The sequence below is a fragment of the Mustelus asterias genome, chromosome 11 (assembly GCF_964213995.1).
Source record: "Mustelus asterias chromosome 11, sMusAst1.hap1.1, whole genome shotgun sequence".
Classification (NCBI taxonomy): domain Eukaryota; kingdom Metazoa; phylum Chordata; class Chondrichthyes; order Carcharhiniformes; family Triakidae; genus Mustelus; species Mustelus asterias.
In genome coordinates this window covers 25,133,176-25,152,771 of record NC_135811.1, presented here as the reverse complement: position 1 = coordinate 25,152,771, position 19,596 = coordinate 25,133,176, and the positions used below count along the sequence as shown (strand labels likewise).

The 19,596-nt window shown below is 44.7% G+C and overlaps 1 protein-coding gene across 2 annotated transcripts in view; it reads right to left on the bottom strand.

Annotated features, from left to right (window-relative positions):
* Positions 1 to 19,596, bottom strand: part of nrap (nebulin-related anchoring protein) — a 114,444-nt gene that overhangs the window by 54,174 nt on the left and 40,674 nt on the right. For both annotated transcript variants that reach the window (XM_078223276.1, XM_078223277.1), the window contains 8 exons: positions 16,874 to 16,978; positions 13,476 to 13,574; positions 13,107 to 13,211; positions 10,550 to 10,657; positions 8,035 to 8,142; positions 7,231 to 7,428; positions 5,226 to 5,330; positions 1,389 to 1,487 (listed from right to left, as the gene is read on the bottom strand). In XM_078223276.1, coding sequence (XP_078079402.1) covers positions 1,389 to 1,487; positions 5,226 to 5,330; positions 7,231 to 7,428; positions 8,035 to 8,142; positions 10,550 to 10,657; positions 13,107 to 13,211; positions 13,476 to 13,574; positions 16,874 to 16,978 — 927 coding nt within the window. The remainder of the gene's footprint in view (positions 1 to 1,388; positions 1,488 to 5,225; positions 5,331 to 7,230; positions 7,429 to 8,034; positions 8,143 to 10,549; positions 10,658 to 13,106; positions 13,212 to 13,475; positions 13,575 to 16,873; positions 16,979 to 19,596) is intronic.

The following is a 19,596-nucleotide window of genomic DNA, read 5'->3' as shown; positions in this document are numbered from 1 at the left end:
TCAGATTGAAAATTAACAACTGATCGAGTATTAATTGTCAAATGCAGAGAGATTTCCAAACTTTTACCACACCTGTGCATCTAGAAGTGTTTCCTAACACTTAGGGGTGGCACAGTGGCACAGTGGTTAGCATGGCTACCTCACAGCACCAGGGACCCAGGTTCAATTCCAGCCTTGAGTCACTGTCTGTGCAGAGTCTGCATGTTCTCCCCGTGTCTGCGTGGGTTTCCTCCGGGTGCTCCGGTTTCCTCCCACAGTCTGAAAGACGTGCTGGCTAGGTGCACTGGCCATGCTAAATTCTCCCTCAGTGTACCCAAACAGGTGCCGGAGTGTGGTGACTGGGGGATTTTCACAGTAACTTTGTTGCAGTGTTAATGTAAACCTACTTGTGACGCTAAGAAATAAACTAAATTTAAGTTAATTCCTGAAAGATGTGGCTCTAATTTTTAGACTAATTCTAGGCACCCCAACCACTGCAAACACCTGTTTTCTATTTACCTTATCCGGTCTCTTTCATATTCTGAATACAACTATCAATTCATCACTTAACCTTCTAAATTCCAGAGAGTACAACCCTAGTTTGTGTAATCTCTCCCCATAATCTAACCTTTGGAGGTATCGTTCTATATATCTATGCTGCATTCTCTCAGAGGCAAAGATATCACAGTGAGCAGCACGGTGGCACAGTTAGCACTGCTGCCTCACAGAGCCGGGGACCTGGGTTCAATTCCAGCCTCAGGTCACTATCTATCTGTGTGGAGCTTGCACATTCTCCCCATGTCTGCGTGAGTTTCCTCTGAGTGCTCTGGTTTCCTCCCACAGTACAAAGATGTGCAGGTCAGGTCAACTGGCCATGCTAAATTAACCCTAGTATCAGGGGGATTAGCAGGGTAAATATGTGGGGTTACAGGGATAGAGCCTGGGTGGGATTGTGGTCGGTGCAGACTCGATGGGCTGAATGGCCTCCTTCTGCACTGTAGGGATTGTATATCCGTTCTAAGGTGTGGTCCCAGAGCTGCTTATGGTACTCCAGGTGTGATCTAAGCAGAGCTTTGTACAGTTGAAGCACCTTTCCTGCCCCCTTGTGCACTCATCCTCTCGATATGAAGACCCACTGCTAGTGCTAGCTAGCCTCAGTACTGAAGGAATACATTTCTAAGCGCCTTGTCTCTTGCACAAAAATTGATGTTTGAAGACTTGAGAAGTGAAGAGGTAAAAAAAACAGAACGCAAAATCAGAAACTATTACACGTTTGGAAGTAAACACTCAAACTTTTTTTTCAAACTTTTCCTATTTGATCAGCTTTGTTTATGGCGGTGGCACACATCACTCTTTGAAATACAATGTTTCTTTCATAAATGATCTCACATCACCAGCGCAGTACTCACATCACTTTGCAAATCTTGGCTTCTCTTGGCATGAATAATCTGCGGAGTGTCTGCCACGCTTGTGAATTTTAAGGCATCAGCTCTCTGTCTGTACTTTCTCTGCCAGTTAAAAGAGTGCATTTTAATCTCCGACTCGCTTTAAATCAAAGTTCACTGTTGTCAAACATCAATTAATGCACATCTAATCAAATTAAACCAAATGCATGCTGGACCTCAGTTTGAAAAATTAATTAGAATTAATCATGCTCTGGATCTCCTGCCCTTGTTTGAATAGTTTCTGTTTGAGATGCCGAGGTGTTGACTGGTCATCTCATCTTTCCATTAAAACCCAATATTGAACATTGGTAAATGGGATCTGATTTGCCGTCGATAAGTAAACACCTTGGGTGGAATTTTCCCAAAAGGTGTCGTGACAGTGTGAAAACGTGAGTGTGAAAACTGAAGTGTTCCACGCCGGTCTTTTGGGTGAGTTAAGCACTGCAATTGTCCGGCACAGTGTCACTGTTTCTGTCAGCGGTGAGCTTTTTGCTGGTGGGGGGGTGGGGGGGGGGGGGGGGGGGGGAGGTGCATCATGACCAGCTCTGCGGCCCACTCCTGCATGACCAGCCTCTGCGCACACTGCCCCCCCCCAACCACAGGTCCCCCCGCCGACCACCCCACTGCATAAGCCCCCCACTAATTTTGCATACCCCTGCCCTGTCATAGCCCCACCCTCCACTCAGGCCCCATCCTCACTCAGGCCCCACCCCATTGGCACTGCCCTGGCACTGCCAGGGTGCCAGGTGGGCACTGTCTATCCATGCTCCCAATCACTCGGGGGCGTCAATGACCTCCGATCCCCCTGGTCTGGCCATGGCACCTGGTTTCCGCTATTGAAGGGCAGTAGTGATTCTTGCTGGTGTCACTGGTGGAAAACAGCCATGCTGAACCAGATAAGCCCTTTAAAATCTAGTAATTTTCCATGTTAATGGACCTAGTGCCCTTTCTGGGTGCGATGCCTTTCTTGCCGGTAAAAGGGGTTCGGGAGGATAGCAATCCAATTCGCACCAGGTGGGGGAATCAGATTTTTGACCTCCCGCGCTATCTTCCCGGCTCACCACGCTGATCAACCCATACTTTTCGGTCTGACTTAAACAAATACTTTATGCTCATAGCTGCACATGTATCTCATATCAGCCTCTTCGCCAGCCTGCCACTGCAGCATGATAAACAATCTATCTGCCAGATAGGAATGGAAAGTTGTCATACTGTCTTGCTGATAGCAGGACTTAATTGTCCCTGGCTGATGAAAGATGGAACAAATATTGTTTTCTACCTGCTTTAATTCAAAACAATAAATGAAGGTGGAAATTCGGATAGCCCTATATTAATATTGATGATTCATTGTCTTCCATAATGCCTTGATCCTTCTCTAAACTTCAACACTTAGGAGATCAGAGCCTTGACACTCATCTTTCTTTAACCACTGTCATCAGATTGAAATCACAGGTGCCTAGTTACTGCCAGTGGGAAAATATTACGGCCATGTTACAGAACATGGTCATGTTGCTTATGATGCAGTACAGTTCCCTTATTGTCACAGCCAATTTGCAATGGCATGCGTAGAAGAACTGGAGCTTATAAAGTGCAGAAGGACACCGGTAAGAAAGCATTCATCAAAATTGAAATGAGAGGAATACGCAAACATGGGAAAAGCTCAATTGGTTTCAGAGATTAGGCGAAGAAGTAATGTGAGTGAAGAGCTGGACAACAGAACAAAGTAACATAGTGTGGGAATTAAAGAGTTATTTCACTAATTCACGCCTATGCCCTGAATAAGAAGTTAATCTGCTCGTAACTCTGCCTTTTACATCTTACCGGTCAGAAAGACGTGCATTGGTCATGTTAAATTCTCCCTCATTGTACCCGAACAGGTGCCGGAATGTGGCGACTGGGGGATTTGCACAATAAGCTTCATTGCAGTGTGAATGTAAGCCTACTTGTGACTAATAAATAAATGTTATCTTTTTTTAAACTTTGATAAAGTTTTGTGATATCGAAGATTATCAACACAAGATTAATGAGGGATTATTAAAGGACAGAGCTTCACTGATGTTTATTACCAAAGAAAAACATTCAATCAAACTATCAGATTGATGGTCAGGTTATCTGAGACACAAGCGACAACTAATTTCCTTCTTAATAGCTCAGTGGTGCTCATCATGAAGCGGCACTAAAAATCTCCGAGGTTTCTTAAAAGAAATAAAGTGTTTAGAACTCTCTGGGATAAAACTGAAATCTTAATCAAAAAATATGTTCAGTAACCCTGTACAATTATATTTCTACTTTTCTGTTCATGCCTATGGAATGAAACTTCATCTTTTATGAATAATTCCGACACTTCATCAAACAGCCCCGTTTGCATTAGCTGTTTCCAAATGAAAGCACGTGATACAATCAGGTCTCTGTTCCTTTTCTTGGTTAAGTCAGTGAATGGGCGAACGCAATGATTTGATCGCTTTAAGAATTCAGAATGTGTCTTGAGCAGGATACGAGTAAAATTAAGAATCTAGTAACTCATTGTACATTTTTAAATATTATCCAAAGCGTGATGATGTTGGGTATTCAGATGAAGACTCCACTTTCCGTGTAACTGGCATTTCAAAGCTTTGGACTTGAAAATACAAAAGCAGCCAAATATGGCTTTAAATTTAGTTGTGATATGACTTGCATGGGATCCACATTGATTTTCTAATGAAGGATCCCATCTGAAATGTTAACTTATCATTCTCTCTCTCAAATAATGACAGACTTGCCGCATACTTCCATTAGTTTTGGGGGCTTATCTAGTTATTATTTCAACAGCATTTTTAACCCAAGCTGCAAAGACAGATTTACAGTCCATAAGTAAATTGAAACCTCTCCTCCCACATTATATTGACTCCCACTCCATGCTGTTTAATCCACGTAATTTCATGCTTTGTAGTAAATCCACTGATTTCCCACATGACATTTGTCAGCTTCGACAGCCGCAAGTATCTCCATCCTTCATCAGCACTTGACATTAATCCAGGCAAACTTTACTTGCTTCCAGATGGGATTCACTTTCCTACTCTTATGTCCAGCTGTTGACAATGCAGCAATTGTAGAATTGTCCTCACACAATAATATATATTATGACAAGTGAATACCATCCATTCCACAGGTTCTGACTTTCCCTTACCCACAGTAAGTTCTGGGACTCAGAAACTATTCAGTTTATATCAGATATATGGTACAATGAGTTGCGTCAGCTGTTACCAATCTCATTGCCTCCCAAGTTCTTAGCATATTTATATCACATGTTAAGATGATCTAATATATAATCCAATAAATAAATGTTGGTAGGTCATTGCTTCCAGTAACTTGGAGTCACATGGCAGCATCAGTATCATTGCTGGGTCATGAGAGATCCTGTAAAACATGGTTATCCCTGGTGGCCTCATCAGTGTGATGCATGTGGGATGAAATCGCGTTGTGCAATATTAATAACAAACTTGGTAATACATTTGTGCAATTTCTCAGAATGATCTTTTGTTAAAGTGGCAATGCGTTTAAAGTCAGCTCTTTAACACTTGTTAAATTATGTGAATGCATTAATGTGTTAATTACCAATCTTGCACAGACACAACATCAACCCATTTATTAGCAATGATGGAATAGCTTTAACTGCCTGCAGATTGAGAAATAATTGCATGCAAATTCCCACGAGCAAACAGCTGATCAGAATCACTATCGGAGAAAATGCTTCAGTCGAGACAAGTGTCAAACAATTGGCTGGAAATTACATGTTTAATCCTCGACAGTTTGTTTTCTCACCTCGCTCAGAATGTCGCCAGCTTTCTTAGCCTGTTCCACATCCAGACTCCGATCTGCCTCCCATCCCACTCCTTTCATCCACGTCAGGTCTGCTCTGTACTTATTCTGCAATTCCAAAATTATTTTTAAAAAGGCTTCTCCGTTAGCATTTCTAATGCTGCTAATGTGAACAAAACCAAACATATCATTGCCTGAATTGCTCAAGAGACAGCAAGGTCTCCAATGCAGTATTCAAGCTGTAGTATAGAACCCACCTCTTACACCACTGAAAGACTTTGCAAAGACATTTAGAAAGGATATATACAACTCATGGTATAGAACTGTCCCATACAGATCATTATTTGATCTGATGTGGAGATGCCGGCGTTGGACAGGGGTGGGGACAGTAAGAGGTCTCACTTTAACCTGGTGTTGTGAGACTTCTTATTATTTGATCTGAGCTGTGATCCCAGTGGAGATGAAGTCAGTACAAATGGTCTCAGCAACCCTATATTAGCAAAGTTTCCAGTTGATAAGTTTCCTGTGGCCCATACTGGAAAGGTGCATTTGCTGCAGTTTGATGCCTCCAGTGACTTGTCAATGTCTAGCTTTATACTTTGAGGGGGGTGAGGGATCTGATGCCAGAACTCTACCAGCTTTAGTCACTGGCATTAGGAGAGACAGGAAGGGGAAGTAATAGGAAAACATATTTACGTTTTAATATATTCATTAAATTTAATAACTTAATTAGCACTGCTGCTTCACAGCGCCAGGGACCCAAGTTCAATTCTGGCCTTGGGTGACTGACTGTATGGAGTCTGCACATTCTCCCCGTGTCTGTATTGGTTTCCTCCGGGTGCTCCGATTTCCTCCCACAGTCCAAAGGTGTGCGGGTTAGGTGAATTGTCCCTTAGTGTCCCAAGATTTGTAGGTTAGATGGATTTTCCATGGTAAATGTGTGGGGATATAAGGATAGGGCGGGGGAGAGGGCCTGGGTAAGGTACTCTGTCAGAGAGTCAGTGCAGACTCGATGGGCCAAATGGCCACTTTCTGCACTGTTGGGAATCTATGATTCTATGAATTATATCAGCACAATATTCTTCATTATATACATTGGTTTTGATATAATATTCTGCCATTCACACCTCCTCCAGATGCATCTCTTAGCACTGCTGTCTCACAATGCCAGGGACCCGGGTTCGATTCCCAGCTTGGGTCACTGTTTGTGAGGAGTTTGCACATTCTCCCCATGTCTGCGTGGGTTTCCTCCAGGTGCTCCGGTTTCCTCCCACAGTCTGAAAGGCGCGCTGGTTAGGTGCATTGGCCATGCTAAATTCTCCCTCAGTGTACCCGAACAGGTGCCGGAGTGTGGCGACTAGGGGATTCTCACAGTAACTTCATTGCAGTGTTAATGTAAACCTACTTGTGACTAATAAATAAAGTTTTACTTTGTTTTTTTACTTGTTCCATTATCACACGCTTAGGCCCTGCATCATTAATTATTTTCTCTTTGCACTAACATCTTTGCTTTTGGTCTTTTTGCACCCACTCTCATTTCACCTGCTCCAAATCTGTACATATCTACCTTTCTTTCCAGTTTTGACGAAAGATCATTGACCTGAAACGTTAAATCTGGCCAGGGTTTTCCTAGCCTCTCCATAGCGTGTTTCTTGGTGGCGGGAGGTGACCCACCAATGGCAGACAGCGGGATCTTCTGGTCCCGCCGCTGTCAATGGGATTTCCCATTGATTCCACCAGGAAAGCCGTAGAGGACGGGGTGCACCGTCGGCAGGACTAGAAGATTCCGCTGGCATGAACAGCCGGAAAATTCCCATCTCCATTTGTCTCTCCGCAGACGCTGCCGGACCTGCTGAGTATTTCCAGCATTTTATTTATTAAAAAGTGGTTCTGTCCCTTCTATAAGATTAAAGCAAACAGTTTAAAATGTTAATTTTCTCCCTCTATTAAGATGTATAAGATCAAATAAGCAAAGCAGGCACATACTCTTGCCTCATCTTAGCCCCACCTCGCTCTGTAGTCCATAGGCTTTCTTTGCCCATTTCACCTTCATGTCTTCTGGCACCAGCGTATATTCATGGAGCCTCTTCCTATATTCCAAATCACTGGCCAAAGCCTGCGCTCTCTTGGCATGTGTCAGGTTCACCATGTCCAATGGTAAGTGGAATTTGGTGTTTGTCTCTACAAAGTTCTTCTTATACTCTACCTATTTTAAAGAAGAATAAAAGTTAGCCATTTGAACAACAACAACCACCTTTATCTAGGTATCACCTTTAATACAGTAAATGTGAAGGCGCTGAATTATTCATCTGACGCAAGGCATGTAATATTTTGGAGTAATGGTGCATTCACAGTAACTTCATTGCAGTGTTAATGTAAGCCTATTTGTGACATGAAGAAATCAACTCAAATACTTTATTTGCTTCGACACGTTGGCCAGAATTTTCCGTCCTCGCCCGTGGCTGGGATTTTCCAGTCCCGCTGCTGTCAGTGATGATTTGGCTGAACGTCAAATTCTCCGTTCTCGCTGGCAGCAGCAGCTTACGAGATTGGAGAATTCCTGCCACATTCTATCTAAAGTTCTAAGTTAACGGTATATTAACTTGAGAAAACATTTTGAAAATGTTACTTCAAGCTATTGTATAAAATTCCAATTTTTAAATAAAGGATCAGGAGTACGAAAGATATGATGCAATGCCCGTTGGAAGGAATATTTAGCCTCTGATGGCTAACGTGCTAATCCATAATGATTTTAAATTGCATATTGAACTGAAGTAAATAATGGGATTTTGATTTTTCTTATCTAATATACCTCACTGCTCATCTTGGAAACCCGCAGAGAATGCAGAGTCTTCGAATCATACACTTTGCTTCTCATTGCTTTGCCCTTGGTTTTCTCATACGCTTCTTTGTATTTTATCTTTCAAACAACAGAGCGGGGGAAAAAAAAAGAATTAAATTAAAACCTGTAGCAGTCAGCTGGTGATAAAAAGCTAAAATAAATGATTTAAACACTTTCTCAATCTTGTGAGCTTGGAATTCGCCTTCATATGATATTCCTGTGCCTTCTATTTTGACAAGGCGTCAACCTATTTATTTAAAACCAGTTAAAATAGCGGAGAAGTGGAATGTCATGCAAAGTCATTAAATGTTGTACGTGAATATCAGAAACTATCATTTCTAGTCTGTTCCGTAGTGCTCCATGTGCAGGCTGCCCTGTCCGAAGAATGTACAAAATTCCTTGCAGAGTTTATGTGGTGCATTCGAAATTGAATAGGTCGCATTGGTAGAAATCATCATTCCAAGGACTACTTGAAATTGATATAACGCCTCCAACATAGAAAAACATCCCAAGGCACTTCACAAGGTTCTATGGGATGGAGAAGGAGGGCAGGAATGGGGAAGGGATAATGGACACAGATTAAAAAAAGATACATTGAGAAAGCTGACCAAAAGCTTGGTCAAAAATGCACCACAGGAGAAAGAAAGTGAAGGATTTAGGACAGCAATTTCACACCCAGGTAGGTGGTGGCACTGTCATCGTTGGTCAGGCTAAACAGAGGTGGGGGAGGCACAAGAGGCTAGAATCGGAGGGAGGGAAGGGTTGGACTGCTGGAGGTCACAAAAATAGGCAGGGAGGGATTTCAACATAAGGAAGAAAATGTTAAATTCGAGGCATTGGAGGATTGGGAACCAATGTTGGTCAGTGAGGGTGGGTTGATGGGCGAGTGCACCTTGGTGCGAGAAGCAGAACTTCGGATGAGTTGGTTCACAGTGCTCGGGCGATGGAAGGATAGGCAGCTGAGGAATGAAATAGTCGAATCCAGAGATGCCAAAAGCATGACTGAGGATCCCAGTGGGCTGAGGAAAGGATGGAAGAGTGTGATGTTGCTGAGGAGGATGTGAGCACATTCTGCGATGGAGAGGGAGGTCAGGGTCAAGTAGAAATCCAATGTGGATCATTCTCTCGAGCTCGTTCCGCAACCAAGTCGAACCTTGGCTGGTTTGTACCACAACTCCATTTAACCACACGTGATCCACACCCATTGAAATCAGTTTTGAACAGAAAAAAATGTTGAGAATCTAAAGATTTTAAATTAAATCAGTATCCACAACCTTCTGGGAAGATATTTTTTGATTCCACTGCCTTTTATGCTTCAAGTGCTTCCTAACTTCTGGGACTGAAATCTCCGGGCCCCCTAGCCTCTCTGCCCCCACTGTGAGTATTTCACGGTTTACAGTAGCTCCCATACTTTTGGGGAGCTGGCCACCCGACCCCGCTGGAGTGAAGGGGGGGACATCAAGGCCCCCTGATGATCGGGTGTCGAGGAGGTGCAGCCTGGGCATTGGCACCTTGACAGCACCAGCCTGAGCCCCCTGGCATTGCCCAAGGGGCAAAGTGCCAATGTCCATGAGGCACCTTGGCAATGCCCATCGGACATGGGGCAAAGCCAAGGGGGCAGGGCCTAATGGGGCAAGGCCTGATGGGGGTGCGAGGCCTCTAGGGGCGATCTGTGGGGGTGGTGGCCCTGCTGCCACTCTACACTTTGGGATTGGTGGTGGAGGGAGGGAGGCCAGTGATTGGGGCTGGCCATCGGGGTGGGGGAGGGTTCCGCACCACGGTGGGGAGGGGGGGGGGGGATCGTGGCTGGGCGTGGGTATGCAATGAGGTCTAGTTATCAGGCCATGGGGGGGGGAGGTGGAGAGCCGGCACTGCGCATGCACGGATCTCAGCGCTGACAGATTGGCGCACGCGCAGTGGCCCACTCAGCGCTACGCTGCCAGCCTCTCCAGCGGGAATAGGTCCACTAAATTTCAGCGCGATTCACACTGAGACACTCTGCAGTGCATGGAGTGTGTGGGAGGTTCATTTTGAGACTGCCCACTGAAGTATCCAGCGGGATTTACTCCAGTTTTCACACAAATTCAACACTTAGAATTTTTTTGGGAGATTCCCGGCCCATCATCTTAAATTCTATTTCATCACAACACTGAGATAGTCAGAAATTTGTGACCCAGTTTTTGTGTGGCAGCTTTGGTAATTTTTTTCCACACGATTGTGAATGCATTGTGTCTTTCGCTGCAACAACTCTCTTCCAGAAATAAACTCCCACATTCAATCCCTGAAACCATGAGATTTCTTCCCCAGAACAAACAATAATTACTTGTCAACGTTCATTTATTTTTCATCCACTGTCGCTATTTTTCGATTCACCTCAACTACAACATGCCTGCCGGAGAGAAGCCTCGAGCATCTATGGAAATGGCTTTGTGCTGTACAGTCCATAGGTTACCAAGGCTGAGGACAGAAAGAAACAGCAACTCACATCACTGGCCAGGTCTCCAGAGGCTTTGGCAGCTAACAGGGCGATCGAATCCAGCTTCATATGAAACCCTTTGCCCTTATTCTTTTCCCAGAATTCTTTGTACTTGATCTGAGGACACAAGAGTTTACTCAAGTTATATATTATGCGTATCTGTGTTGTTATTTTTAAGTGCACAAGATTGGCATACTTGAGACAGAAGCAGTTTTTCTGTAAAAATAATCAATCCTTTAAATTGCAGGATTATTGGGAAAGGACAGGGTTGGGTTTAATTGGCAGCTCTGTCAGAGAGCCAGCATTGGTGAATGGGCCTAATGGCCTCCTTCTCTGTAGGATATATCTATTTTCCTTTCTTTTGATGCCTAATCTTGCTAAGGCGATGTTGTTTTGTTGACTGCTATTCATTAATAAAAAGATGCCTCTTTCCCAACCTCAGCATGTCCCAAAGCACTGTCCAGCCAACAAAATACTTTTGAGGTGGAGAGACTGTTGCAATGTAGGGGAGGCAGCAGGCAAGTTATACACAGCAAGATCCCACAAACAACAATGCAATAATGAACAGACAGCCTGGTCTTGTGATGTTGGTTGAACGATAAATATCAGCCAAGACACCAGGGATAGTTCCCCTGCTCTTCTTCGAAATAGTGCCGTGGGATGTTTTATATCCACCCGAGGGTGTAGACAGGGCCTCATCCAAATGACAGCACCTCCAACAGTGCAGCACTCCCTCAGGACTGCACTGGAATGTCAGCCTAATTGTTTGTACTCAAGTCCTCAGGTACGACTTGAACCCACAGCTTTCTGACAGAAAACCTATCGTGACAAGAGTCTGTCCATCATCCGACGTAATGTAGGAAAGGCAGCAGCTACAACTCCACGCGGCAAAGCCCACAAATACCACTGCAGCAACCACTATTCTCACAGGGCACAATCTAACCAGCCATTCACGCCACGGCCCCACTGCAGCGAGGTCGGAGAATTTGACGCCCAGCCAAATCACCGTTCACTGCAGCGGGACGGGAAAATCCCGCCAGCGTGAACGGTGGTAAGATTCCAGCCATAATGTTGGCCAAAGGATAACTACGGACCAAGGAGGAGTCCCCGACCTTTCTTCCAAATATTTGCCATAGAATGTTTTAAATCCTCCTGAGAAGGCTGATGAGGCCCTCGTTTTACACCTCACGTAAAAGGCAACACTGCACTCCCTCAGTAATGTCAGGTATCCGAGTGTCAGGTAGGATTTTGTGTTTGAGGCTCTGGTGTGAGACCTGAACCCACAACCTTCCGACTTACAGCCACCATAGCTGATGGACTGAAGGGTTTCAAAAGGTACATAGATTCGGTGTTTAACGGGTTATCCAGAATGCTGAGTGAGATTCGAATAATTGACAAACATACAAACAGTGTAGCTATTAAAATCTTCTTGCAATCAAAAGAGATATTAGAATAAATGAAAGGGTATTGAGTTATAAAGAACAAAGAAATGCAAAAATATCGAAATGTAAAACACACACAATCCGAGTCACAATGCTTAGAATGGTGTTACAGTAACTTTAATAAATTAAACAGCTTTTGACCAGAGAGAAATGGAGAAATGAGTAAGTGCTGTGTAGCAGTAAACACTGATCGACTAGGAATAACAAACGTCAAGGTGCTGATTATATAGAATAAGGCTGCCATCTCCTGGCCTCTTGTTAGTATTACACTACTTTGCAGCAAACCAGTGAGGAACAGTTAACATTATTTATCGACTGTGTATGCTGCCAACATCACACATGCACAGAATCATAGAATCCTACAGTGCAGAAGGAGGCCATTCAGCTCATCAAGTCTGCACCGACCACAATCCCATAACCCCATGCATTTACCCTAGCTAGTCCCCCTGACATAAAGGGGCAATTTAGCATGGCCAATCTAGCATGGCCAATCCACCTAACCCGCACATCTTTGGACTGTGGGAGGAAACCGGAGGAAACCCACGCAGGCACGGGGAGAACGTGCAAACTCCACACAGACAGTGACCCAAGCCAGGAATCGAACCCGGGTCCATGGCGCTGTGAGGCAGCAGTGCTAACCACTGTGCCACCCACAGTTCTCGGGTTTCTCCGTCATGTTTACTGTTTCAGATTCTCACCTTGGACCTGTGAGAAAGGAAACTAACATGAAATTTGCACCCAGACACATCCCATGTGGCACAGTGGCTGGAGTGGGGATGTGGGTGGGGAGACTATGAGGCATAAAGGTCTGATAATAACAACATGTAAATATATTCAAATGGGACATCCGATGTTGAACGTCGGGATTCTCATTACATCACTGGCGGGGTTGGGGACAAGAGGAACGGGAAATCCCACCTGCGGAATTCGCGTTTTGGGACTCCTGCGGGATTTCTCGCTCCCGCCACTGATCCCCATCCCCTGAAACGGGAGTGGAAAATCCACCCCCCTCCCCCCAATAGTGTTATTTATCAGATTAACGTTCAATTTAATAACATCCTCTTTTTGCAATTAAATACCAAGTTCTCATGCTGAACAATTTATTCTTGAGTTTTGATACTTACATCACTGTACAAATCTGCATTAGCCTTGGCCTTAAGTAGATGTGGCACTTCAAGGGGCAACGTGTACTGGGTTTTAGTCTTTTCGTATTGTGCTCGATAATTCAACTGGAAGTAAAACAAATACAGGGGCAAAGGTGTTAACTAAATGGCATACAGAACGGAGTATGCTAAATTGAAAAATAATAGTGCTAAAGTTTCTCTTTGTGCCTCCTTCTGACTGAAAATCTTTCGTAAAATGAAAATCAATCTGCGCTTAAACAGTTGCAACAGTTAAAGGGAATAGTTCTGCATCCTTATAGCTGGCAGTGTTATCCTAGGTCATTCATCGGGCCAAGTCCTTGTATCAATTCAGCTACTTCCAAGACTTACATTGCTTAGCTGCTGTGCATTAATTCTTGCTTGTACAATCTCAGGAGTGTCTGTCACTGATGTGTACTTCAACTGCTGCACATTCTGCCTGTAGTACATCTAAAAGCACAGGAAAAGGTTCAAAAACATACAAAGATGAGGAAAGTCATTTGAAATAGGAACAATGGATGCTACTGGCAATTATCAGAAAATAATGAATGAAAATACTCCATAACTCAAACTACCCATTGTCACAATAAAGCATGAATTATGGAATCATACAATTATATAACCTAGAAGCAAGCTATTTGGTTCATCACACCTGTGGCAGCCATCTTTATAGTTACTTTTTTCCAAATATTAATTCTTTAAATATCGATTATGGATTTCTGTGTCCTCCACTATTCCTGTATGGAATGATTCATATCCTAACAATGTTCTGGATAAAAAACAATCTCCTAATATCTTCACTCTATTCAGTTTAATTTTTGCTTTCCATTTATTGCATTACTCTTCAGTGGGAGCAGTGAATTCACCCCGTGAGCGCCTCGTAGTTTTTAATATCGCTCTGATCTCCTCTTTTCCAATGAAACTAAATGTTTTCACTGATAACCTCTTCCTGTAATGAAAATCTCTCTTGCCTGCTTCCATATTCGCAAGTCTGCTACACATCTATTCCAGCTTTGACATCCTTCCCAAAGTACAGTGTCTAAAACCTGGGAAGGGATCTTCCGGTACTTCCCTGTCGATCCCACCGAAGGTGACCACCCATGTCAGCAGGACGAGCAAGCCATGCAAAACGCCGTAATGTCGGGGGGACCAAAAGATCCCACCAGCGGCCAATGGTGAGCACCTTCTGCCATTCATGAACATGCCGCGGAGGGAGTGGAAAATCCCACGCTTGTTCACTTTTGGAGGAGAGGTACCCTATTTTAAGTTCCAACAATTAGATTCTAACCATGATCTAACAATTTGAATATATTTAGCATCAACTCTTTGCTTCTATGCTCCTGTTAATGATACATAAAATTAGGGGTCGGATTCTCCGACCTCGCCCACAGCTGGGATTCTCCAGACCCGCTACAGTGAGCGAAGTTTTGGCTGAGCGCCAAATTCTCCATTCCCGCTGGCAGCGGAGCGGGATGGGAACGGCTGGAGAATTCCCGCTTGTATCATTTTTGTAACTTTATCAACTTGCCCTGCCACATCCAAAATACTTATTGACACTAAATCAAGGAACAGTCCCAAGGTCTGTTTGGTTTTCAGAAACAAGTATACTCAAAATTTTCTGTCTCACATCAGAGGTCAGTTAAAAATTAAGCAATCTCCTTTTGGGTCAATATATTGGGTGGAACTTTACAGTCTCCACCAAGTCGGTGGACTTTCGAACAACTTGCCGCATTTTACCCACCCCTGCCTTGAAGTGGCCATAAAAGGGGCGGCAGGGTGGCTCAGTGGTTAGCTTTGCTGCCTCACAGCGCCAGGGACCTGTGACCTGTGTTCAATTCCAGTCTTGGGAGGTTGTTTGTGTGGAATCATAGAATCCATACAGTACAGAAGGAGGCCATTGAGCCCATCCTGTCTGCATCGACCACAATCCCACCCAGGCCCTATTCCCACAACCCCACATATTTACTCTGCTATCCCCCTGACACTAGGGTCAATTTACCACGGCCAATCAACTTAACTGGACTGTAGGAGGAAACCGGAGCACCCGGAGGAAACCCACGTAGACGTGGGGAGAACACGCAAACTCCATGCAGACAGTAACCAGAGACCGGAATTGAACCCGGGTCCCTGGCGCTGTGAGGCAGCACTGTGCCACCGTGCCACCCCTGGAGTTTGCACATTTTCCCCATGACTTTGTGGGTTTTCTCCGGGTGCTCTGGTTTCTTCCCAAAGATGTCCAAAGATGTGCAGGTTAAGTTGATTAGCTATGCTAAATTGCCCCTTCGTGTCGGGGGATTAGCAGAGTAAATACATGGGGTTGCGGGGATAGAGCCTGGGTGGGATTATTATCCCACCAAGGTGCGTGCAGGCTTGATGGGCCGAATGGCCTCTTTCTGCATTGCAGGGATTCTATGGTTCGATGAAAAATTTTGCCCATTGTTAATTCTTGAATTTAAATCTTAGTGAATGGAGTTTCTTTGATCCAACAGGATGCCTGGTTTTCCCAATTTGAAAACTCAATGCAAGAACAAAACAATCCATTCAGAATGTATATTAACAAGGTGACTTTGCAATAGTCCAGTTCTTCCACTTAGAAGGACATTGCAGACAGCTAAAAATACATTACATTCCAATGGCATATCACACACTACATTAAGCACACTCACTATAGATGCCCTCCCACTCTCACATTCCTGTGGCTTTGCTATCTTTATTGGATCTGCCTATATCATTAAATACAAGCATCCTCAATCAAAAGATAACCCTACTGATTTCCATCTCAAGATTTTGATACTACATTAAAGGGAAAAAACACAAATTATCCAGCAAGTTAATTTCTTTAGGAAGAACATTGGTTAAATTATGGAATTCTTTGCCATAAATCAAAATGGAAGAATGAAAAAAAACTTGAATTTACGTCACAGCTTTCACATCCTCTGAATTGCTCCCAAGGTTCTTCAGAGCCAAAGAAATACTTTCTGGGGTGTAATTATTATTGTCATTTAAGGAAACGCAGCAGCCCATTTGCATGCAATAAGTCCCCATACAGAGATTGGAGATGACTGATCAGACAATCTGGTTTGGTGATGCTGGTTAAGTGATAAATGTTGGGCGGGTCTCCCTTGATCTGTGAATAGTGCCATGGGATCTTATACATCCAGTTAAACAGGCAGATAGGGCTTGGTTCACCATCTCATCAGAAAGACAGTGGGCCGGATCCTCCGACTTTGCTCGCAGCCGGGATTCTCCCATCCCGCTGCAGTGAATGAAGATTTGACTGAGCGCCAAAATCTCCATCCTCACTGACAGTCGTGGCGGCAGAGGGGCGTGAATGGCCGGAGAATTCCGTCAGATGTGTTGGACAGTGCAGCATTCCTATTCTGCGCTGAAGTAGTGGGAGAAAATATTTTTCTAAATCAGTTTCAGCTCTTCATTTTTTAAAAATATAAATATTGAATTTATTATTAATATTTGGGCAATAATAAACTTCATACTCAAGAGTTAATAAAATACTTCAATCCAGGGTGCTCTGAGCCATACACCCATGTTCAATCCATAGCTTGTTAGCTGGTGATGCCTTTATGACTGAAATCGTCTGATGAAAGTAATTGTCTAGTCTGGTGCATGAGCAGTAGCCACCTGCGGAGGTAGTGAAGGGTGGTTGAAGCTATTCCCTAGCTGGAACAGTACCTCAGGGAGCGCGAGATAAAGAGGAGAAAGCTCGAGGAAGAATCATTCGAGTGTCTTACATCTTTCAATGGGACGAGTTTCTTCTGTGTCTCATATGCAGGTGCAGAGTCAGCTGAATAAAAGCAAAGCATTTTGTCCCCCTCCAAATCAGCTTTATACTTCCTCTGAAAGAAAGAAAGAAAGACAGAAATATTTTAAAGTCAGGGCTTTGACAGTCAAGGTGAATTCTTACAGAATCGACAGGTAAAATTACCGGAACAAGAGCATTTTCAAAAATTAACCAAATGCACTCGCCTTCAGAGTCCGCTACCTGTCAGGGATATGAGCTCGACTATCGATGCGTATCAATATATATTCAGTGAAGCACTCATCTGTTTCTAAGCTTACTGGCTTCAGTAACGTGAGCTACTGTTCATTCTCATATGATATGCTACAAGGGTCCAGACTGAGCCAGAGCTGTGTAAGGCAGCTCAGTCAGCTGAATATCATCAAATATTCACAGTCTGATGGTAGATAACGACAATAAATCCTTCAATCGCAATCGTCAGCCTCCTGGTTTTATAATCAGCTCACACTTACAACAATCTTGTTGGCAAAAAAACCTTTGAAACTCTAAATGTGCGTGAACAATTCTAACTAACTGCACACTCTTCAACATGCCCCAGCCTCGCAAAACCTGGGCCACTGCATTCATTCCTCTTTTATCAACTGTATTTAAGATGAATTCAGGACGTTTCATGGTTGAAAGGGAATTCTTGGAGTACGTTTTCTCTGTTTTACACGCACACACGCGCACACTCACCAAGAAATGCAGGAATGTGCCCAGGAATGATTCTTCCTTCCAACTTTCCCAGCCCACTTCTGGAAGACGCCCCAGCCACAAGTGAGAACCATTCCATTTAAGTCAAGGGGCAGAATTGAACGACCTCTCCATGACAGGCTGGGTGACAAACGGGCATTTAATCAGGCAGGAGGGTGTCGGCTGCAGACCCAGCCACATTCCCACCGACACCCCGATTTTGTCCATTGCAGGAAGGCCCATGCATAGCCTCCTGCCTGCCATCAACTGAGGCCCATCAGTGGGCAACTGCAGAGTTTCATGCCGCTTCTGCTGGTGTTAACCCAGCAGCGGGTACGGGGCTCGCCAGGAGGACAGCATGACAAGCAAATCCATGTAGAATTGTTTGTCCGGAGTGAGGCGGCTGTGTTGATGACGGGGGGGGTGGGGAGCGGAGCTGGGATTCCTCATTCAAAGGGAACTGAGGGACTGACATGGGACCCAGCATCATGAAGGGGGAAGACATCAAGAGCCAACTCCCCCCCCCCACCCTTGCTACCTATCAGCCTCCCCCTTGTCCACAACCCACCCTGTGAACACCGTCCTGCCATCGCTCACTTATGTTCTAGGACCCTGTGGTAATACCAGCCCTCGGGTAGGTATGGGTAGGGCGGCACGGTAGCACAGTGGTTAGCACTGCTGCTTCACAGCTCCAGGGACCTGAGTTCGATTCCCGGCTTGGGTCACTGTCTGTGTGGAGTTTGCACATTCTCCTCGTGTCTGCGTGGGTTTCTTCTGGGTGCTCCGGTTTCCTCCCACACTCCAAAGATGTGCGGGTTAGGTTGATTGGCCATGCTAAAATTGCCCCTTAGTGTCCTGAGATGCGTAGGTTAGTGGGATTAGTGGGTAAAATATGTAGGGATATGGGGGTAGGGCCTGGGTGTTCACAGGGTGGGTTGTGGACAAGGGGGAGGCTGATAGGTAGCAAGGGTGGGGGGGGAGTTGGCTCTTGATGTCTTCCCCCTTCATGATGCTGGGTCCCATGTCAGTCCCTCAGTTCCCTTTGAATGAGGAATCCCAGCTCCGCTCCCCACCCCCCCTGTCATCAACACAGCCGCCTCACTCCGGACAAACAATTCTACATGGATTTGCTTGTCATGCTGTCCTCCTGGCGAGCCCCGTACCCGCTGCTGGGTTAACACCAGCAGAAGCGGCATGAAACTCTGCAGTTGCCCACTGATGGGCCTCAGTTGATGGCAGGCAGGAGGCTATGCATGGGCCTTCCTGCAATGGCCTCTTTCTGCACTGTAGGGTTTCTATGATTTCTATGGTCTCACTGGCAGCAGCCACTGCCTCACTGGGGGCTATCAATCCCAGGGAAGGGCCACCACTGTCAAGTGCCTTAATACAGCAGCCTATCCCTATAAAGAGACAATACAGGGCTCTGGCCGACTCTCAAGCCAACAGATGAGATCCCCGTCACCTTCATTCAATCCCACCCAATGGTTCCAATTGGGTGCTGTGCAAAACTGGGCCCCAACTTGAATCCATCCCAGGTCTGTGGCACTGGGGAAAATTCTGTGCCAATTATAACAACATACATATCGAAAATTCTCACATTCTTGTCACTAATGTGTGCTAATGGCACTTATAATTATGGGGACAAATTTGCTGGAAAAAAATAACAAGTGCATGAATGACTGTTGTTGTTATTAGCACAAATCAGCCAGCAATTTACAACAAGGGAAGAGACAACCTGTGAATTGCCACCAGCTGCCGGACAATTTCCGCCAATCCGCTGTTAACTCTGTGGATGTCTCGCACTTCATCTTAGATTCATGAAATTGCCGCATCAGCTATTAATTGCCCATTGCACCCGTCACAGAAAGTTAATGCTGATAATTAATAACATCAGTAGCCTTTTAATCACAGGATAATTATTAATTGCTGCTAATCAACCTCCCTGACTCCGAACAATTAAATAATTGTTTGAAATAAATACAA